Below are 23,681 nucleotides of genomic sequence, written 5' to 3'. Positions count from 1 at the left end.
CAAAGATCGCTCAGTTGCCCAGGTTATTTTATCAAAACGGTATGAAGACCACTCTAGCGATTCGCTCCGCAAACAACGCACAGCCGGCCAGGGGAGCTGTGGCTGGTTCTGAACACTTGAGAACAGTGCTCAGACCAGTTTTTAAATTATTACTTCGAATCCATCTCGTGGACTAACATTTGTGAAATTCAATAAAAATGTATTAGAAAATGAAATTTAAAAGGCATGTAAAATTAAAAGCCAAGATCGGATACTGTCAAATAGGTCTTAAAGTTTCTAACCCTTCCTTTTTCATTTCCATCCATACCTCATGTGGACTAGTAACAAACATTCCGGGGGCGTTTTGTGTGCCACCTCCCTACAGCATGAGGCTGGACGTGAAAAAAACCAATGGGTCTAGTAGCATATCCAATTGCTGCCCAAGCTAGACCCACCATTTAACACGGAGAAAAAGAGTCCTCAAAAATTCCCTACAAATCAAATTTCACTTTCCCTCGATTAAGAAGCTTTAAAAAGTATTTCCAGGGGCGTCTGGGCGGCTCAGTCGGTTAAGCGGCCCACTTCGGCTCAGGTCATGATCTTGAGGTCTGTGAGTTTGAGCCCCACGTCAGGCTCTGTGCTGACCGCTCAGAGCCTGGAGCCTGCTTCTGATTCTGTGTCTCTCTCTCTCTGCCCCTCCCCTGTTCATGCTCTGTCTCTCTCTGTCTCAAAAATAAATAAACGTTAAAAAAAAAAAAAGTTTAAAAAAAATTAAAAAAAAAAAAAGTATTTCCATAGTCAAGGGTCAGAACATTTTGGTTTTTCAAAATCTGGTTTCATACAGAGGGGTATAAAAAAAAAAATGTACAACTCAGCAGCAAAAAATCCAATGACCCAATTAAGTAATAGGTAGATCTGAACAGAGATTTTCCCAAAGACATCCAAATGGCCACGAAAAGATATTCCACATCACTCATCATCAGGGAAATGCAAAGCAAAACCACAATGAGATACCACCTGACACCAGTCAGAATGGCTAGTCTCGAAAAGTAAAGAGTAAGTGTTGGTGAGGATGCTGAGAAAAGGGAGCCCTTGTGCACTGTCGGGGGGAATACAAGTTAGCTGCAGCCACTATGGAAAACAACACGGAGGTTCCTCAAAAATTAAAAACAAAACTACGAATGTGATTCAGGAATGCCACTACTGGGTATACATTCCCCCCAAAAAACACTAATTTGAAAAGATATCTGCACCCCCATATTCCCTGCAGCATAATAGCTAAGATATGGAAACAACCTAAATGTCCATCAATGGATAAAGAAAATGTGGTGTGTGTTACACACACACACACACACACACACACACACACACACACACACACACTAGCCAGCCATAAAAAAGAATGAAACCTTGCCACTTAGGCACAACGATATGCATGGCCTCAAGAACATTATGCTAAGTGAGATGAATCAGACAGAGAAAAACACAAACTATAGCAGCTCTCTTACATGCGGAATCTAGAAAACAAACAAACAAAACAACAGGGGCGCCTAGGTGGCTCAATCAGTCGAGCATCTGACTCTTGACTTCGACTCATGATCCCAGGGTCGTGGGATCAAGTCCCGTGTTGGGCTCCAGACTCAGCGTGGAGCCTGCTTAAGATCCTGTTTCTCTTTGTCTGTCTGTCTGTCTCCCTCACTCATGGGCACTCTCTCTCAAAAAACAAAAACAAACAACATAAAACACAAGCTCACAGAGAAAACAGAATGATGGCTGCAAGAGGCGGGTGTGGGGGGTGGGAGAAATGGATGAATTATTTTGTTCTTGTTGCTGTTTTTAGTTTACATACGTTTCTTTTTAAGATTTTATTTTTAAGTGATCTCTGCATCTAATGTAGGGCTCAAACTCACGATCCCCAAGATCAAGAGTCGTGTGTGTGCTCTACCGACTGAGGCAGCAGACGCTCCTAAATAAATTTTTTAACAAATCACCAGAGAACCTTTTTCTTTCTTTCTTTTTACATTTTTATTTATTCATTTACGAAATCTCTATCCCCCATGTGGGGCTTGAACTCACAACCCCGAGATCCAGAGGCACATGCTCTTCTGACTGAGCTAGTCAAGCGCCCCAGAGAGGAGCGCTTTCAAACTATGCATCCCTGCCCAGCACACCCTGCAACCCCCTTAGAAAATACTGTGGGGGCACTTGGGTGGCTCAGTCGGTGAAGCGTCCACCTCCTGACGCCGGCTCAGGTCATGAACTCACAGTGCGTGAGATCTCTCACGCTCGCTCTCTCAAAATAAATAAAGAAACATTTAAAAGGAAAACACTGTAACGATCACCTTGACTGAAGCCACATCTTCTATAACGAAATACCACCAATACCAGTACCGGGTGCAGGAACTCTCCCAAACACTTTCCGCACAGCACTGCTCATCAGCCCTAGGACTTAGACGTTACACCTCTGTTTTAGTTAACACGGAGACTAAGGTGCCTGAAAAGCTGGGTGCTGTGGCCAGGTTCACGGAGATCTTGCTGAGACTACAATCCAGCTGTGTGTGTCTCCACCACACTCATGTTGCCACTTTTTAAATTCCGTGTCAAATGCCGTAGAAGGGGCCTACGGGTGGAGTATCATTCACACAGCGGCGGGCGCCTGGGGAGCCAGACTGCCTGGGTGAGAATCCTGGTTGTGCCGCTTCCAAGCTGGAGAGCCGTGGGCAAGTTATTCAGCCCCTCTGTCCCCAGGGTCCGCCCTCATCTGTCAAATGGAGATACTACTGCTCCCCGCCCCCCCCCCCCCCCCCCCCCGGGGAATTCGCGTAAGCACTTCCGCAGAGAGCACAGTGCCTGACACACAGGACATCAGTGCCACAGCCAGCGTGACTCCCCCGGACCCTGCTTTCTCTGCTACCGCTCCCCACTTTACTCCCACACCCTCCCCCTCCCACTTCAGGGAAGCCCACCTCCTAGTTCTCTCTCAAATTCTCAAATCCACCAGGGCCTCTCGATGTCCACTGCCGCCACCCCCCCCCCCCGCCCCGCCCGCCCCAGTTCAGGCCGGCACCACATCCTTACTTCCGCATGTGCCTGCTCTGGCCCACGAGGTCCCGTGCCACAGCGTGGCCAGGGATTTCTCCTCACGGCACGTCTGATCACGGCACTCCTGCCCCATCCAACCTTCTCTCGGCTGAACACAAAGGCCCCAGGATAAAGCCCAAACACCCCGCCTCGGTTTACAAGGACACCGACCTTCCTACCTCCTTTCCTAGCATAGTTTCTTCACCTCTCTGGGCTCTCCAAGCTCCAGCAGTGCTGAGGGCCTTCCAGCTGCGTGAAGAAACACGATCCCTCCCAGAGGCCCTGTATTTACTATTCCCTCTGACTGGCTCTCTCCCAGCACGTTTTACTTGTCTCAGACGAGAACTCCCTCCTTCAGACACCACTTTGGATTTCCCTGATCGGGACCTGTCACGCTCCACTGCATCTGGCCCTGGACTCAGCTGCCTCCTGCTCTTTCTCGATCTCATCCTAAATCCCTGCTGTATCCCCAAGCGCCCAGCACAGCGCTACACACAGAACCGCACAACAAACATGTTCACGGAGTGAGACAGCTCCCAATTTTTCTCTCATTCATCAACCACCAGCTTGGAAAAACAAATTTTTTTAAGCCCCGTCAAAGCAGTGAAACTTTCAGTCTGCAAGCTTCACAGTCATACGGGAACTGACTGATGGAGATGCACAGCAGCAGAGACTTACAAAGGTCCCCGGATGTGCCAGGTGTATCCAGGAGGAGAGGCCTTTGGTTGGCTCCGGGAAGCCCTGCCTCTTTGGCGCATCTCCCCGCCTGGCCGGCGGTCAACTCACCCGACACCACCCCGCTGGCCGCTGCCTGTGCGGACAGTGGGAGTCCGTCTTTTAACCAGCCCACCGACAGCTAAGTTCAGGTTTAAAAAGTTAGACGCTCACATACGCAAGTTGAGAAGTCTCTTCATCCATGTCAGAGATGGCTGCTGTCGTTTTTAAGTATGGTGGCCTGACTTCTGAAGTTGTAAGTATACTCACTGCTGTGGGTTAAGTCCTCCAGAAAGATACACTCGAGCCCTCCCCCGGGTGCCTGTTAACAGGACCTTATTTGAATAAGGTCAGGCTGGATTCGGGTGGGCCCTACTCCAATGACTGATGTCCTTCTAATAAGGGGAATCCAGACACAGACATGCAGGAGGTGAGGCCACGCACAGGAAGACGGAAGCCGGGATGCAGGAGCGAGCCAAGGAAGGCCCAGGACTGCCAGTGACCACCACGAGCTGGAAGAGGCCAGGCAAGAGTCTTCTCGAGGGCCGTGGGAGGGAGTATGGCCCTGTCGACGTTTGATTTCGGACCTCCAGCCTCCAGGACTAAGCGAGAATCGAGTTCTGTTGTGGTAGGCCACCCGGTGTGTGGCACTTCGTCACATAAGCCCTAGACGAGTGGAGTTCGTACACTAATGTTCTCACTAAAAGAGTTTTTGAAAAAAATGAGGCTAGTTGGTTCCCTCCCTAGGCAGAGACAGCCTTGGTCATTACACAGAACAAAAAACATACTCACCGTACATTCTTTAAGAGCTTCAATCTAGACTCTTTTCAATTTGGGGTCACATTTTTAAAAGTTTAGTTTTATTTCACAAAAAGAGTAGTTTTCTGTGAATAACGCCCTGGTCACTAGACCTGTTCATACTGTGTGCTTTCACCCTAGCCAGGTGCATATGAACACAGAGGGAGACACTGCCCCTGACCACAGGAAAGGCAAAGCCAAAGGAAACCAAAACCCTCCCTCTTCCAGGTCGTAAAGCCGACATTTCACACGCTCAGCAAAGACTTCAGTTGTTCAAGGGCGAAAAGAACAGAGACCAACCAGTTAACGAGCTCCTGGATGAAATCAGGCAGGAACGTGCACACCTGTGTGCGTGTGAGCACACGTACGCCCTGTAAACCACGGACGGGGGGGGGGGGGGGGGGGGCCAGGTAACGGCTACAATTTTCAAGTCCGTATCCTAAGCTGGACTCATATGAGCTGCCTCCCCCCAACCTTCACCAGTCTCCAAAGGAGACACATTTGTGGCTCGCGAGCCCTATGTGGCAGTAAGCAGCACACCATTCAACCCTGGCATGACCCCAGATGAGCATGAAGAAACACGGACACCCACAGGCCCAGAGCGGTCGACTTCCAGTTCTACTGTCTGCTTCATCTTTCAAAAGCATCACTTTCGGGGCGCCTGGGTGGCTCAGTCGACTAAGCGTCCAACTTCGGCTCAGGTCATGATCTCACAGTTCATGAGTTCGAGCCCTGTGTCAGGATCTGTGCCGACAGCTCGGAGCCTGGAGCCTGCTTCGGACTCTGTGTCTCCCTTTCTCTCTGCCCCTCCCGGCTTGTGCTCGCTCTCTCAAAAATAATAAACATTAAAAATTTAAAAAAAAAATAAATAAAAGCATCACTTTCAAATCTCATCCTTTGACACCAAAAGCTAAAGAGGCAGACAACATCCTTTAGCCTCGAGATGGCTCTGGGACACCTAGAACTGAAGCTCTTTCCGGGTATGAATGGCACCAGTCGCTGCCAGCCATGAAAATAACTGAGGAGATGCGATAAAAGGTTGAATCTCTGTAAATAAATCCCCACCATCATTCCTACCATTTAATAGCACGCTACCACTGTCTAGTTCCCATTAGGAACGAAAAATATTTGGAAAAGGAAAAATGGTTTCTAGACCCAAGGCTTTTTTGAGGTACCCAATCACGAGCTGAACTGTAAGGATGCACGGAAGTAGCTGCACTGTAGCAGAAAGACCCCAGCTTCAGTTCAGAGTGCTACACCCGCCACTTGCCAGCCAGGCGACGGGCACTTTTAAACAGAGCTGTCGACGCACAGGTGACCCACCTCTGCACAGACGGGGTGGATCCCGATGGTACTATCCAGCTGCATTTTGGTCAGTCCACACTTGAGTGCAGCTGCAAAGCCTTGCGTAACCTCTCCAGCATTTGGACCCAGTACGTGGAAGCCGACAACACGTTCCTAAGATATAAAACAAAGGAAGACGGTCACACTGATTCTTTCCTCCTTAACAGACTAGCGTATTAACCCTGTGTATTCTAAAACCCTGTTCAGAAATGATTAAAGACTTATATTTACAGTTGCCAAAAGCGATTTGGGCTGAAGATACTCCAACATGGGCCAACAGAGTGTGGTGGTTACATCAAGCAAGAAGGAAGAGACAAGAGCCGGCCTCGAGCGATGAGGGGGAAAATCATTAAAAGCCAACACGTATGCAACTCCATAAGCACCAAAATGTTCGGGAAAATGTTTTCAAAGGGGCAGATGTGTCCTCATCTCCTTTATTTGGTTGTCTCAAGGCTCCAGATAGACTATCTATGATAGCTGGAACGTTTAAAAGCAGCCATTTAGGGACTCCTGGCTGGCTCAGTCAATGGAGCATGCGACTCTTGATCTTAGGGTTGGGAGTTCAAGCCCCATGCTGGGTGTAGGGATTACTTAAAATTAAAAAATAAATAAATAAATAAAATCTAAAAACAATTAAATAAAGAAAAGCAGTCATTTAAATTTAAAAATCATTTTAACTAAGGCTTTGGGGGTAGACAGCACAATTAGACTTAAGATGCTTCCAATCTGAAAACATTTCTGAAACCAATAGAGAAATGTTTGCAATTCTGAAATACCTATATGGAAATTACTTTGAATAAACTCTATATCCCAGACTCTGGCTACCCTCTGCCAAGGGCAGAGAAATCTGATGCATCCTAATGTTCAGATTTTCATGACTGAGCTATATTATCTAGTCCAATCTCCTCATCACAGATGAAGCAACTCAGGCTGTGGGGTGCAGAGCCTTATCTAAGGTTCAATCACTGCCTGGAAAATAGTTGCCAAAGTATGGTAACATAGTCCACGATGGACTCTCACATTATTCATCCTGCCAATCAGGGGTTTAGTGTATGGATAAAGCACAAAACACACTGCACTGAAAATAAACTAGATTTGCATCTGATAATATGAGTAGATCTCAAAAAAAGAGATATATCAAAGTTGCAGGCTTGTCTTTTTAGCTGAGGATACCATTCTTAATTAAACCACAATGCATAATATTTAACAGGGAGCAAACATAAAACCGTGAACAGGGGAGACACTCCAGGACGGTGTTGCCTCTGGGGCAAGGAGTGAGGAGTACAGGATCGAGAAGGAATACAAAAGATTACACAGGCATAGGATAATGCTTAATAGCATGGGATCAACACTGCCTGGGACTGAGTTCCATTGCCATTAACTAGGCAAGTAGCCTGAGCACACTTACTTAACTTCCATGCGCTTCAGTTTCTTCATCAATGAAACAGGAATAACAACACCACATACTGCACAGGACTGTGTAAGAATTAATTAAGTGAAACCATGTAGATTTCTAAGAAGTACAGGGTACATAGTAAGTGCTCAATAAACATTTCCTCTGTCATGGTTTCCCTCTTTCAAGAGGGAAACATTACTGAATCTGGGTGGTAGGTACTTTCCCTATCTTTCTGTAAATGTTAAAGATTTCATATTAAAAAAAAGAGAATAGCATACAAAAAGAAGCAAAGCCTAGCAGATAATAAATACTGGAAGAACCAAGCACATGTAGACACTGTGAAATGACTGACTCAAAGCGAATAAAGCATATGTCCCAAGCATGGTCAAGTTCTAGAAGCATGCTTTTGTTTAAGACTGCTCATGACAGGGCGCCTGCGTGGCTCAGTCGGTTGAGCAACTCTTGGTTTCGGCTCAGGTCATGACGTCACGGTTTATGATTTTGAGCCTACACCGTCAGCACGAAGCATTGCTTGGGATTCTCTCCCATTCTTGCTGCCCTTCCCCCACTCACACGCATTCGCATGTTCTATCAAAATAAATACACTTAAAAAAAAAACAAAAGATTGCTCATGACCAAAGAACAATGACAAGTATTCATCTTTTCTAATACTATCTTTGCCAATGAAAATAGCTGAGACTAAGACCACCCTACTTATGGCCTCGACTATTTTAATTAATTGGGCTCATTAATAGTGAAAACTACTCTTTATATCATATTTAAAAAGTGTTACTTGAACAAATGACACAACAGTGAAAAAAAAGGCCAAAGAACTACAGGGGCGCCTGGGTGGCTCAGTCAGTTAAGCGTCCGACTTCAGCTCAGGTCACGGTCTCACGGCTCATGGGTTCGAGCCCCGCATCAGACTCTGTGCTGACAGCTCAGAGCCTGGAGCCTGCTTCGGATTCTGTGTCTCCCTGTCTCTCTCTCTACCTCCCTGGCTCATGCTCGCACTCTGTCTCTGTCAAAAATAAATAAACTTTAAAAAAAAAAGAAAAAACACCAAAGAACTACATACAGTTAAAACAAATTTGCTTGGTTTGAAGGAAAATGTGGAGGTTCAATTGACTGCTACACGCAACTGAACCAGCTCTTGCTAGAGGCAGAGATCGGACTGCCAGCAAGAACATCAGTTTCCCCTTCTGTCCACAGTAGCATGATAGCTAACGTATACGCTCATACAAATACTTTTAATAAAACTTCTGTCTGCAAAGAAAAAAACTGCATGAAAGTGTTCTTTACGTCAACTGTGTCTCAGTACGTTCATTTATTAAATGCATCTAGGATGAGCTTTTTTGTAAAGGATCCAGGCTTTCCTGTACTACTGTCTGGAGTAGTTTCTAAACAGGACACATGGGGGGCGCCTGGGTGGCGCAGTCGGTTAAGCGTCCGACTTCAGCCAGGTCACGATCTCGCGGTCCGTGAGTTCGAGCCCCGCGTCAGGCTCTGGGCTGATGGCTCGGAGCCTGGAGCCTGTTTCCGATTCTGTGTCTCCCTCTCTCTCTCTGCCCCTCCCCCGTTCATGCTCTGTCTCTCTCTGTCCCAAAAATAAATAAAAAACGTTGAAAAAAAAAAAAAATTAAAAAAAAAAAAAAATAAACAGGACACATGGTTTAATTATATTCAAATCTCAAAATAAGAAAAGTATGAGTTTATTGGGCTTTTAACTATGGATTCTTTAGCACCATTTACATTTTTACTCAGGACTTTTTTTTAAAAGGTAAGATCCCAATGAAGTTAGAAATACCGCTTCTCGAAAGACGTGTACATACATGTGTTATGAGTTACAATATAAAATGGGGACAGGGCGCCTGCATGGCTCAGTCTGTGAAGTGGCCGACTTCAGCTCAGGTCATGATCTCGCGGTTTCTGAGTCCGAGCCTTGCATCGGCTCTGTGATGACAGCTTGGAGCCTGGAGCCTGCTTCGGATTCTTTGTCTCCGTCTCTCTCTGCCCCTCCCCCACTCGCACTCTGTGTCTCTCTCCCCTTCAAAAATAACTAAACATTAAAAAAAAAATTTTTTTTAAAGGGGGGTTTGCCTGGGTGGCTCCGTGGGAAGGGCATGCAACTCTTGACCTCAGGGTCATGAGTTCAAGCCCCATGTTAGGTGTAGAGATTACTTAAGTAAATAAATATTTAATAAATAAATAAAATAAAATGGGGACAGCAGTCAAAAAAAGACTGACGGGGCGCCTGGGTGGCTCAGTCGGTTGAGTGTCTGGCTCTTGGTTTCACCTCAGGTCATGATCTCGTGGTTTGTGGAGCTCGAGTCCCCCATCAGGCCCTGTGCTGACAGCATGTGGCCCACTTGGGTTCTCTCTCTCTCCCTCTCTCTCTCTCTCTCTCCCTCTGCCCCTCCCCCTGCTCGCACTCTCTCTCAAAAAGAATTAAACTTAAAAAAAAAAAAAAGAAAAGAGAAGGAAAAAAAAAGACTGAAAGCCAACAATTTACTCAATCATCGTGTAGGTGTGGAAACAAACCCTATGAGGTCAAGGAGTCCGCCACAGGCCTTCAGCTACTGGTTGACATGCAGCAGCAGGCAACAAAATCTGAAACCAGAACCCAATTAAGAGCTCTTCCTATTACACTTTTCTCATTAGTGCCAGCTGCTTAGGATACAAACCTGTGTAACTCCGTTTATATCTTCTCATTTTTAGACAGTGACTTCACTGCTTTCCTTTTATAAACACAAACATCAGTTCTCAAATCGTCTCTGTAGTCTTCGCTCCGCAAGTTCTGCCTGCCTGCCTGCCTGCCTACCAAGGGCAGAGCCCTGTGCCAGTGACACTGAGTGGAGATCAAGCGCATCACCATGACCCCTGCCCTCAGGTAATGTCCACTCAGCTGGGGAGACCAACAGGTAAAGTACGAAAGGAATGCAATGTATATCATGGGATCCAAATAGAACCACGTAGTAAAAACAAAATGAAATTACTGGAGAAAGGATTAAATGAGGATTTCACTTACATTGTCTTTGATATTACAGATTATTTTTGCATAACACTTATTGTTATCTCTTGATGGAATCGTCCATTCCAATGGCCAAAAGTAACTATGGTAAACCTAAAAAGATACAAACACAATTGAGACCCATTACCGTAAGAAACATGTTTGTCAAACACCCGGTGTCCGGTGTGGTTTGAAAACACTGGAGGCTCTTTGATACTTACTTTCATTGAAGAATAAAATTCATGGAATAAACAGGAATTTGGTAGAAGGTAAATGACCTTAAACTTGTGGTTAAGCCTCTTTGCTATAAGCTCATCCTTTAATTACATCTCAACCTGAGAAGAATAAACCTTAAGTAACAATAACAACAAAGAGCAGACAAATGAGAGAAAGAAGCCAGGTAATTACTTGCTGTCTTCCATCAAAAAAAAAAAAAAAAAAAAAAGAAAAGAAAAAGAAAAAAAAGAAAAGGAAAAAAAACCCCAACATTATCTTGTATAGAAATGACAACTTTGGGCAAGAAACAAGCAAGGTGCCAGGAACAATTAGAGCAATTATCTAGCTCCTTGCTTAATGCTTCCAAAGACATTTCCTCCTTTGGCATTATTCACCAAAGGAAGGAGAGAAGAAGAGAGGGAGGAAGATGAGAAGGTGGAGGGACGCAGATATTTTTATTGATGTTCCATAAACTTAAGTCTGGGTGACTAGAGGGATTTGTTTTCCTCCTCCAGCTGCTACCCTCAATTCAAAATATATATGGTTGGCTACCTCTTAAAAACTTACTGATTATGTAGCTATTCTAGTGTTCTTCAAGGTTGTAATGCAATGTGAATTTTTTTTTAATGTGGGTTACAAAACTGAATATAGTGTCATAGTATCACACCAATTATGCAGGGAAAAGATAATTAAAGAAATTACCCCAAATTGCTAGCAACTGCTGTGTTACAGACATTAGTCTATGGGTAACTGTTTGCTATTTCCATTTTCAAAATTTCAACTGAAATGTATTACTTTTATAACGAAAAATGCAAACTCTAATAAAATGAAAGCCAAAGCCTGTCAAGAAATATGAAATATACATTAAGAACCTCAAGTTTTAAGTATCTTTCAATAGGAATCTATCCTCAGAAAATAATCTAGAGAAATGGACAATGAATTATGAAGATGTTCATCATTCTATTTGTAATAGTGAAAAACTAGAAACAATGTAATAAAAGTATGGCTTAAATTATTGTATAGCATCCAAAAATGCAGAAGTCATTTTTTAAAATGCTGTTTTTAGGGACAAATGCTCATGACCTAACATTAAATGCACATAACTTTATCACACTTAAAAAAAAAAAATTAAGGGGCGCCTGGGTGGCTCAGTCGGTTAAGCATCCGACTTCGGCTCAGGTCATGATTTCGCAGTCCGTGAATTCGAGCCCCGCATCAGGCTCTGTGCTCAGAGCCTGCAGCCTGTTTCGGATTCTGTGTCTCCCTCTCTCTCTGATCCTCCCCCGTTCATGCTCTGTCTCTCTCTGTCTCAAAAATAAATAAACGTAAAAAAAAAATTAAAAAAAAAAAAATTAAGACATATGTACCTACAATTATACATGCACACGTATATATACACTATATAAACACATAAATATTTTGAGAAACTAGAAGAAAATATGCCAAAATATTAATAGCAATGATCTCTTCTTGAATTAAAATTTCCTTATATTTTCCTAATTTTTCAAACTTCCTATGAGGATATACTATTTTTACAATCAGATGTTACTAACGTGATACTAATTAGATCAAGATATTACCACTGATGCATATAATAAGAAAAAGATTTAAGAGATTTAAAACAGACTTTTAAGGGGCGCCTGGGTGGCTTGGTCAGTTAAGCGTCCGACTTCGGCTCAGGTCATGATCTCACGGTCCGTGAGTTTGAGCCGCGCGTTGGGCTCTGTGCTGACAGCTCAGAGCCTGGAGCCTGTTTCAGATTCTGTGTCTCCCTCTCTCTCTGCCCCGCCCCTGTTCATGCTCTGTCTCTCTCTGTCTCAAAAATAAACGTTAAAAAAAAAAATTTTTTTTAAAAAACAGATTTTTATGTCATAAAATTTACTCTGATTTACAAATCTGGTCTTTTAGAAGGTTTTACTGGTAACTTTTTTCCTAAATGATTTAAAGCAGCAATCCCTTTGGGTAGCACTGTATACATACAAATAGCGTTATTTCTTGCGCATGTTCCTTGACTGGGGCAAAGTTACTAGAAGGTAATGATACAAAAATACCCAACTATTGTTATTAGAGTGGTAAAAATGTAGTTAATTTTTAGTTTTCTTCTTTGTATTTTCCTGTATTTTTCCTATTTCCAGCAATATTGTTTTAATAATAAAAAGAACTAGTTAAGGTGGTTTTAAAAAGTAGAAGGAAGGGCACCTGGGCGGCTCAATCGGTTAAGCGTCCAACTCTTGGTCTCGGCTCAGGTCATGACCTCACAATTCATGGGTTCAAGCCCCACATCAGCCCCTGCACTGAATGTGGAGCCTGCTTGGGATTCTCTCTCTCCCTCTCTCTCTGCCCCTTCCTCTGCTCTCTCTCTCAAAAATAAATTAAAAAAAAAAAGTAGTCAAGTCTGGGTCAACTGACAGAATTGGAAAATGAAAGGTAGATCTTAACCTTCCTAAAAAGGGTAACTATACAGTGGTTACTTAAGAAAATACCCTGTTCACGGGAAGCACACACTGAAGAATTCAGGAGTAAAAAGGCATTTCACTTACTTACCAAACGTGGAGGAAAAAATAATACACACAGACACACAGAAATAAAGAAAGAATACAAAAAGTTTATATAAAATAAGTGGGCAAAATGTTGACAGCACAAGTCTGTATTCTAGGTCTTTGTGCTACTTTTCACCCTTTCTGGATGCTTGAAATTACTTTTAATTTTGAATAAAAAGTAGTAGTAGCTTAACAGAGGAGGGTGTAACTTACCTCAATGTTTTCTTCCCCAAATTTCTCCACAGCCTTCTCCTCAGAAAGACCACAAGCACCATACTCCAAAGGAGTAAACACAGTTGTCGGAACATTTTCATAGTCACACTGGTTCAAAACGAAGAAAAGAGTTACAACAGGAGAAATTGTAACCCAAAAAAGGGTGTATGGCAAAAAAGGTTCAAACTTAGGAGGGGACAGCAGACTAATAAATTTCTACCAAAAGTATGGGAAGTCAGAAACCCAAATATCAGACCTACTATGCTGAGAACCATCAACTCATGTGATCATTTCAGGAAAGGTGTGAAACCTGGCAAGACCAGTCGTGCCTGCTCCGTCCGTCAACCAACCGATGTCAACAAGGACGCACTGCTTCTCCCTTTATCAAGCAGCCAAAAACAATACGAGTGCACCCGACGCTAAGAGTCTCATCTTGGTGACAGGAATTAATAGACTTCTTTTGGGAAATCAACTAGGTAATGCCTATTAAGAGCCATAAAAACATTCTTTAGCTTTGTGCCAAGAACCCCACTCTTAGCATTCTATAATAATAATTTACCGTCCAGAAAAAGCTACGTGCGTTAATGGAGCACTCTGCAGCACTCAACAGCGGCTGTCTCTTGGGATTAGCAAATCCCAAGGGCAAACAGGAAAGGGGTTCATACTCTCAGTGTATCATTATGCAGCCACTGAAGCGGTAACGAAGACTACAGAAACAGAAAGTTAGCGACAGTGTTTCCAAAGCATATTTTATGATGTTAACAGTGCAGATGACTAAAGGGTTCTGAAGTCAAACAAGTCTGTGAAGCGCTGGACTAAGCAAGCAAACAGGTTTCGCTACTACTGATTTCTCAGAGCCTCCAGTACACAGACGTGAATTGTGGAAAAGGTATTACGTAAGTGCCAAACACGTTTGTAAATGCTATTGGGTAAAAATCTACCAGTCACATTTGTACACAGAGGTGAGCCTCATAAGTAACATTCTGCATTTAAAATATTGGAAATTCAATTCTCAATTCTCATTCTTTAAAACACTAGTGTAAAAATCCTTAAAATGTGTCTCCCTCTATGGGGCGCCTGGGCGGCTCAGTCGGTTAAGCGTCCGACTTCAGCTCAGGTCACGATCTCGCGGTCCGTGGGTTCGAGCCCCGCGTCGGGCTCTGGGCTGATGGCTCAGAGCCTGGAGCCTGCTTCCGATTCTGTGTCTCCCTCTCTCTCTGCCCCTCCCCCGTTCATGCTCTCTCTCTGTCTCAAAAATAAATAAGTGTTAAAAAAAAAAAAACAATTAAAAAAAATGTGTCTCCCTCTAGAAACAATAAATATAATTCTTTTTCTCTAAAAAGAGCATAAACCCTTGGAATTCTGAATCAAAATAAAGGTAGGGGCGCCTGGGTGGCTCAGTCAGTTGAGTGTCCAATTTCGGCTCAGGTCATAATCTCATGGTTCGGGTTTGTGAGTTCGAGCCCCGCATGAGGCTCTCTGCCATCAGCAAGGAGCCCGCTTCAGATCTTCTGTCCCCCCACCCTTCTCAAATAGAAATAAACTTAAAAAAAATAAAACAAAAGTGAAGGCAGACATCCACGTACAGCCATAATGGTATGCCAGGGACCAATTTACTTTCCTGCTGTCAACAACTAGACCACCAAACAGCAGGCGACAAACACTTCCAGACATGGGACGACAGGCAGTGCAGGACTGTGATCCTGACAGAAGGGAAACGAATGAGGCGAGCCTGGAGATTTCTCTAGTTTACTGCCCAGAGCGCTTCCTGAGGACTGGGTGCAACAAGAAGGAAACCAAACAGAGCACAGCGGTATCTCCATTACGGAGGCTGGAAGCTGCAGGGCGGAGCCCCCGAGGGCAGAGCTGCACAAAAAGAACTCTTGACATCTGCAGAGATTTAGGCTGAGAACTGATCTGTAAATGTGTCGCAGGAGGGATTCAAGGGTGAGTAAAGAACCACCGGAGAGCAGTAAGCAGCAGGCCCCCAGAGCCTTATGGGACTGGAAATAGTTTCGGTTCCCTGAAGCCAAAGCAGAAAGGATTCATCAAGTAAGAGGAATGGGGTGGAGTTCTCCAAAAGGCATCAGTTTAGTGGCGGAACCAAATCAGCCCTAGATAAAAGGTGGTTATTGGCAGGCCCTAAAAAAGCTTTTAAAAGCAAGTTACAAAAGGATAAAACTAATTCCATGTAACTTCACAGGCTGCCAAAGCAAAATTGAACACCATATAAAGGAATTCAATAAAACCTGGCACCCGAAAATTTAAAATGTTCAACGTACAATGTCCACATCCTTCCAAATTAACAAGACATGCAAAGGAGCAAGAACATGTGAGCCAATACCAAGAAACATCAATGAACAGAAAGAGACACTGAAAAATAGATGACAGAATTAATAGAGGACATTAAATGAGCTACTATAAATATGTAGAAAACTGAGAAAAACACGAACTTCCTGAGGAGAGAAAAGGAAAACATTTTAAATAAAACTAGTAGAGATGAAAAAACCCAGTTGAAGCGCAAATTACACAATATAGAATTAGAAGTGGAGAAATCAGCAGACTTGAACTTGATCAGGCTCTCTAAGAAAATAATGCACAGAAAGGCGGGGGGGGTGGGGAAAGAACATGAAAAGAGCATCAGAGACCCATAGGATAATACTGAGTGAACCAACATTCATTAACTGGAGGCTGAGAGGAAAAAATAAAATAACTTGATGACAAAGGCAAACAGATAAATCCAAGAATCCTGACAAATCTTAAGCAGAATAAATATAAGAAAAAGCATGCCAAGACATACAATAATTTAGCAGTTAATTGCTAAAAATCACTGATAACAAAAAAAATCTAAAGAATAAAGATAAAAATGATAGCATACTTCTGTTCAGAATCTACGCAACCAGAAATAGTAGGCAAATTGTTAAAATATTTAAAGAAACACAGTAAGTCTAGAACTCAATATTCAGCAAAAATATCTCCCCCCCCCCCCCAAATGGAAGTAAAATCAACAACAACAACAAAAACCACCACCAACAACAACAAAGAGGAGAAAAGGAATTCACTAGGAGCAGACACACACTAAATAACTGTGAAAGGAAATTCTTCAGGCAGAAAAAGGTGTATCAGATGGAAATCTGCATTCACATAAAAAGACCAGTTTCTTCCAGGTTCCAAAATGCAGTTTCCAATCGACTTAAATGACCGTTGTGGCCTAGCCTGGAAAATGCAATCCTCGTTTCTAACACTTTTATCTGGAAAGCGTACTGGGCAGTTTTCACAACAATCAACTTAATGAACTTTTGAAGATATGTGTACTGTAGCTGCTCCAGAGTTTCCACAGAAAATATTTTATATAAATATATAAATTATATATATATATATATATATATATATATATATATATATATCTTTTAAGAAGTCTCCACACCCAACACAGGGCTTGAACTCATGACTCTGAGATCAAGAGTTGCATGCTCTACCAAATGAGTCAGCCAGGTGACCATAAAATATTTTATATTTACTATAAAACTGAGTTAACTAATAAAGTAGCACCTTAATAATAAAGATGCTAATGTTTACTCTATAAATTTCAAGTGTTTGAGAGCAATTCTAAAAAGATCCAAGAGAAAACAACGGTTCACTCTGCTGAAGTGCCCATCACACTGTGCTTTAAAGTTTGTACGTGTATCTTACCATTGGGCTTTTTAAAAAAAAAAAAAAAAAAAAAAAAAAAAAGGGCTTAGTGGAATATCTGTCATCCACAGGCTGACTCAGCTTTATAGTCTGTTCTCTATCAGTTTTTGAAATGATAAAAACTTTTTTTTCATTCCTTCATTTATGTTCCCTAAAGAATGGAATATTTAGTATTTAGTGGCAAATATTTTTAAGTTTTGAAAATGACGTTAACCATTATTAAGTGTTAAAAAGGTTCAGTTAAATTTTCCCGATGTATTTTCCACTTCATTTAGGAAAATTACACATTACAGAGGTGTTTGCAAATTGGTAGATTCTTTAAAAGTCTGGAGGCTGGGGTGCCTGGGTGGCTCAGTTGGTCGAGCATCCAACTTTTGGTTTCGCCTCAGGTCACGGTCTCCCAGCTTCGTGGGGTTGCCCTGCATCAGGCTCAGGGCTGACAGCGCAAAGCCTACTTGGGATTCTCCTTCTCTCCCTCTCTCTCTGCCCCTTCTCCACTTGTGCTCTGTATCTCTCAAAACAAATAAATTAAAAAAAAAAAAAAAGTAAGGAAACATCATTCCTATTCCATCCCCTATTCTTCTATAATCTATACTTTCCAAATCTTCTTTCTTAGGCAATAAATCATCATGAGTAAGACAGCAGTACTACAGGGGCGCCTGGGTGGCTCAGTTGGTTAAGTGTCCGACTTCGGCTCAGGTCATGATCTCACAGCTGATGAGTTTGAGCCCCGTGTCGGGCTCTGTGCTGACAGCTCAGAGCCTGGAACCTGGAGCCTGCTTTGGATTCTGTGTCTCCCTCTCTCTCTGCTCCCCCCTCACTCATGCTCTGTCTCTATCAAAAAATAAATAAATGTAGGGGCGCCTGGGTGGCTCAGTCGATTAAGCGTCCGACTTTGGCTCAGGTCGTGATCTCGCAGTCCGTGAGCTCGAGCCCCGCATCAGGCTCTGTGCTGACAGCTCAGAGCCTGGAGCCTGTTTCAGATTCTGTGTCTCCCTCTCTCCGACCCTCCCCCGTTCATGCTTTGTCTCTCTCTGTCTCAAAAATAAAGGTTAAAAATAAAAAAAAATTTTTTTAAATAAATAAATAAATGTAAAAAAAAAAAAAAAAGAGAGACAGCAGTACTGGAGACTTCCATTTATGCTTTGGCTGCCTACCAGCCTTGTGACTTTGCACAGTTACCTAATCTCCCTGGACTGTGTCAGCAATCTCCATAGCTGCCCTGAGGCTGAATGAGACAATGCATACAAAGCACTTAGCACATTACCAGGCATGTCCCAAGTACTCAAACGTCACACTCTGTCTCCTTTCCTCTGAACACTCTTGGGAAGCGATGAGGAATAGATGACAGCAATTTTGGAGGAAGGCACGAACACCCACAATTCAATCTGGGCTCTCTTCAAATCCCACAAGGGATTAAACTCAGCCAGGTGTTTATGTTAAGCTAAACTTTTCCATAGACAGCTGCTTCTTCGGGAGACGGGCAGGCATGGATTCCCTCACCTCTCTGATATGTGCTAACGTTCTCACACACATTGGGTGAAACTAAAGGAATTATGCAGTTGCTTAAAAAAAAATATGTGATTTCCCCCAATACATTTAACCTTGATACCTGCTGGCATTTCGACTTTATTTACTACACTGATGAAGAGACCAGTAAGATTTCAAACTCAGAGACCTGAGCAGCACCTGTTGATCTTCCTATTTGGTCAAGCATCTGTCTTATTATTAGACTACAGATAAGGAAAAAAACAAAAAAGAGTCTTTTAATTTTAACTTACATTAAATTCTGACGTTGATAAAAGCTTCTGGCCCTCTCAGAAAACACCTGCTCTACCGAGCAGAGGACAGAATACAGCACCACACCCACACATGGAAGGCTGTCTATGTCCAAAGCGGGTGCAAACATTCAGGAAAGGTTTTGAAGAGTTTTGTGCTACTTTTAACTTAAAATTTATTTAGGAGTAAATTTTTGTAAGTGCTCCCTTTGGTTCTTGTTGGTATATAAAAATATCTCCACTTTAGGGAAACACAAAGACACAGGGTCAAGAGCAAATCAAATGCATCTCAAGCTATATCTGTAGATACGCTTTTCTCAGTTTACTGGTCAATAACTGCGACAATGAACACAAAACAGGACTCACTCGAAGAAGCAGTTAAATGTACCCCAAACAGTAACATGAACCAGATGCTATACGTCCTGGATGATCAGACAATCTGGGATTCAAACTCTTTTTAGCCTCAATCCTGTCCATTTCAAAACATGAGGTCTTATTATATGATTATGCAAACTAACCCCAGGTGCGCTGGGAATGCTTGTCACAAATTTGACAAGCTGTATTCTTTGAGGTTTCTGTTTCCGAAACCAACATAAATCAACCCATGATGATTATGTGCAAGAAAAATGGGTAGCGACTAAATTATTTACAATCTATGCTCCTGGAATCCTTTCAAAAAATTAATTAGGGAGGGAATGTTGGTAATGAGGAAGGCCATGCTGTATGAAGGCAGGGACTAACACAGGAAATCTCGGATCTTCATCTCAATTTTGCTGTGAACGTGCAACTGCTCTAAAAAATAAGCTTAAAAAATCATCAGAATATATTTATTCCTTCCTTGACATCTAGTCCCATGAAACATACTTAAGAGTTTCAATTTCCTACAATGACTAAAAAAATCACTTTAAAACATTAATATAACACATTAAGCATTCCAAGAGCAGAAGACATATTTTTAGAAAGGACAGGGTAATAAAGCCTGAATTCTGGTTTAGGCAGCTCTGCACATGATTACCACCTAGATCCCCAAATCCTTGTATAGCCTAGATAGGTGCCATAAAAAGATTTAGAAAATTATACTGAAATTGGTAATAATGAAATCAAGGTAAAATCCAACTATTATGAGAATATGGAACACAATAATAGTGCTGAAACTTGATTAGTCAAGCTCATTTTTTCCCAGTGTGATTCCAGGAATGACAATTTTCATAACAAAGTCACAAAGACACAGCAGTCTTCACGATGTCTTGTTTGGAATACAGTTAACAGAGCACATGTAGGATGCCACCAGCAAGAGAACTAAATTATTCAAGACCTGGAAAACTTCACAGCTACCCTTAAACAGAGGATAGTGGTGTTACTAAAACCAGTATCAACAGGTGTCAGCCACAAGCTCACCTTGATATTGGAGCCAGCATAGAGCCTCTGAGCCAGCAGTCTCCCTGCCTGGATTGCTACTGGGGTGAGCTCAAGCTTCCCCTCCAATATATCGCCGATGGCATAGATATAAGGCACGTTGGTCTGCTCTTCATCTGTGACAGGTATTTTTCCAGTCCTGAAAATTCATTCAGTTAAAATCATCAATTACTCCTATTAATTAAGTGGAACAAAAAAATTCCCCTTTCTCCCAAAGAAGCCAAAATTGTGACTCTAGCAAAGGGCAGCATTCTAACGTATTATTTAAAAATACATACATACCTACATACATAAAATAAAATAAAATGAGTATTTTAAAAGCTTAGAGACAATTCTGGAATAAGAAAACCTGGGAGAAAACTACAACAGAGTGGTTAAGAATATGTGTATTCTAAACTGTAACAACTAGGTCTGTGAGTTGTCACCTCTATGATGTTGGGAGGGCTATTTATTATCTCTGAGCTTTATTTTCCCACCTATTAATGCGAACAATAATAATGAGAACACTGTAAGAAGAAAAGGGATGCCATCAACTACCTTAAGGGGCTGTGAGGATTAAATGAAAATAGGTACAAAATATTCAGCACAACGGTCCATGGCTCACAGTAAGTGCAGAATAAGTGTTAGCTGTTTCCATTATATAAAATCTAAGCTTTGGACCCCCTGGAAATAGGCTAGCGTGTTTATTATGCTGGTGCAATATTTGGTCTGCTAAATCTTATTGGTGACCTCCTCAACAATTCTGTCTGTCTACCCTAGTTAAAAAATAAATAAAACAAAAATCCTCACACTAAGATTAGGAAGTCTCTTCTCCAGAATAGATGTTATTCCTAGAAGGGACAAAAACGAAACAAAACAAAAACACCTTTATTTTTTAGCTTCCAAGGCAGTTCCCATTCACAGCACTTGTTTCTACTTGGCTGTAAGGAAGGTGATATTGGGAAATACCCCAGACAGCAGATAAGCAGATACCACTGAGTCTCAGTTATCTCCTCTACTGCTATAGGCCAAAGGATTTTAACTTCAACCCTTGCAAGTAAGTTTTTCATACTTGTAGCTGTCACTAGAAATGCAGTGACCACTCATCATCCTAAAACTTAGTAGCTCTCAACATGGTTCAGATCTACGTATTATTTAGTAAAGCTCAGAGCACATGCCTGCAATTAACTGGGGGGTTAGACTCTTTTATTCTATACGCTGTACATTAAAGAAACAAACTGCAAGCCGCCCTATCTTCCACTTAGATTTTGAAAAGGAAAAAACAAAATAAAACAAACAGAAAATACCAACGTGAGCGGCACTGAAGGAAGAGATCTCTAGGCTTAAAAAGGGAAATCTCCAACTATGATAAAAACTAACTCTAACAATCTAAAACTCCACTATTAATCAGTATTATCAACAACTGAAATAATATTCAGTAAGACACAATAAAATTGTTTTCTTACTTGTCATTTATCTTTACCCCCACAGTTTCTAAGCCAAGTTTTCTTGTGCAAGCGTCTCTTCCTATTGCCAGCAATACCTGAAAAAGTATTAATATACCAGGTGAGTATGATTAAAAAGACTTCACGTAAGTTACTTAACCATTAAGCTACTCTGATTTCACTTTCCAGACCTGTAGAGAAATATTTCATTAAGAAAATAACGTAAGAGTTTATGGGGCACCCAGGTGGCACAGCCAGTTAAGTGTCTGACTCTTGGTTCCAGCTCAGGTCACGATCTCAGTTTGTGGGTCTGAGCCCTGAACTGGGCTCTGCACTATCAATGGACAGTGCGGAACCTGCTTGGGATTCTCTCTCTTTGCCCCGCCCCCCCCACCCCCACACTCTTTCTCTCTCAAAATAAATAAACTTAAAAAAAAAAAGCAAGAGTTTAAGCAAATTAAACAAAAAAAAAAAACCCCTTGAACAGGATATAGCAGAAATCCTCATCCATTGATTAAGAAAAAAAGTTAGCAATTCCTTTATAAATCTAGTGAAGTTCAGAGACAAAGACAACATAGCCTATGACTGAATTAAGTTTTTTTTTTAATATTTTTTTTTTTTTCTAAAGGTTTATTTTTGAGAGAGAGGGACAGAGTGCAAGCAGGGGAGGGGCAGAGAGAGAGGAAGACACAGAATCCGAAGCAGGCTCCAGGCTCTAAGTTGTCAACACAGAGCCCAATGCGGGGCTAGAACTCACCAACGGTGAGATCATGACCTGAGCCGAAGCTGGAAGCTTAACTGACTGAGCCACCCAGGCACCCCTTAAGTTTTGTTTTTCTTTTTTAAAGTAGTGAGGTATGAAGATAAAATTTTGAAGGACAGAGAAGTTCTACTTCATTTAAAAAGGATGTCTTTTTATAGCTATTTGACAAATGATATTTTTAAGTTACATGGAAGAAAATTTGAAGCCATCCCTATCCCAAAACAAATTACAATATCACAAGCAATATAGATGTCTTAGAATAGGAACATAATCAGGTTTTGAAAATAGAAAGCAGCCATTACATGTACCCAGCAAATATCCAAATAGCCAATAAGCACATTATTTGCTTTCTAATAAAGGGCTAACCTGGGTCCATTCCTTACCGTATTATACTCTCCTTCAATGGTTTCACCACCACTGGTGGACTGGGCTACCACCCTGAGTCGGCCTGGTGTCCCTGCTTCAATTTGTTCAACCTATAAAAGTGACAAAGTTTTACTCCACAATAAAGACATGTATCAACTCCCTCCTATCAGGTTGACCCAAAGTGAAAACACAAAATCTGGCGTGAGAGGTCTTTCATGTCCCACCCCCTCACCATAACATCATTAGGACATTAAGAGATTTTTCTATTTTATCCCCCTTTTTCTTGCTGCTTAATGTTTGCTAGAGGGGCTTTCTTTCCAATAGTTCCCAAACAGAATAAAATTCAAAGAGAAAAAAGTGGGAAAGGAAAAAGCCAGAGAAAGCACACTACGATCCCTAAAACACAGCTAATGACGTCGCTCTTCCCAGGCTCCTATCTCGTAACTCACCCAGAGCCCTTAATCCCCTGGAGAGCCACTACGGCTCAAATTCAGAGATTGTCTTCTGGCTACAGACGTTCAGCTTTGTCAACAAAGAACAGACACTGGAGTAGATCAAACATGATACAGGTAAACAGCCAGAAAGCCCTAAAAAGCATAGTGAGCAAGGAGGTACATTTACAAGAACGAGGGGTGGTCTTCGTTGTTCAAGATGTAGGGAAGAACAAGCAAGTCCCGGAACGTGCACTATGCCAGATGCGATTAAACATACCAGCTCACCACTCCTGGATGTCAACAATAACCTTCAGACTGCGTTGCAACAAATGAAAACCCTTATCACCTAGAGGCTTCTGCAAGCCTGCAGTTAACCTTGGTCTCTGCACTGGCAGCAAATCATGGGTTCCTGTAAAATATTTACTGGGAGAAACTCATAAAAGTCACCTGCAATTTCTACTCTACCTTTTAAATGCAACCACTCTGCATGGGAAAATGTCAAGGGTCATTTTACTT

At 42.2% G+C, this 23,681-nt stretch overlaps 1 protein-coding gene across 1 annotated transcript in view; it reads right to left on the bottom strand.

Moving 5' to 3' along the window:
- Positions 1-23,681, bottom strand: part of TXNRD1 (thioredoxin reductase 1) — a 70,597-nt gene that overhangs the window by 8,447 nt on the left and 38,469 nt on the right. Inside the window, exons 9-14 of the mRNA XM_078449537.2 lie at positions 22,749-22,841; positions 21,624-21,700; positions 20,161-20,317; positions 13,292-13,399; positions 10,341-10,436; positions 5,896-6,030 (exon numbers count right to left, since the gene is read on the bottom strand). Coding sequence (XP_078305663.1) covers positions 5,896-6,030; positions 10,341-10,436; positions 13,292-13,399; positions 20,161-20,317; positions 21,624-21,700; positions 22,749-22,841 — 666 coding nt within the window. The remainder of the gene's footprint in view (positions 1-5,895; positions 6,031-10,340; positions 10,437-13,291; positions 13,400-20,160; positions 20,318-21,623; positions 21,701-22,748; positions 22,842-23,681) is intronic.

This window comes from Panthera onca, chromosome B4, assembly GCF_046562875.1.
Source record: "Panthera onca isolate mPanOnc1 chromosome B4, mPanOnc1 haplotype 2, whole genome shotgun sequence".
NCBI lineage: Eukaryota > Metazoa > Chordata > Mammalia > Carnivora > Felidae > Panthera > Panthera onca.
This window is presented reverse-complemented; position numbering and strand designations above follow the sequence as displayed.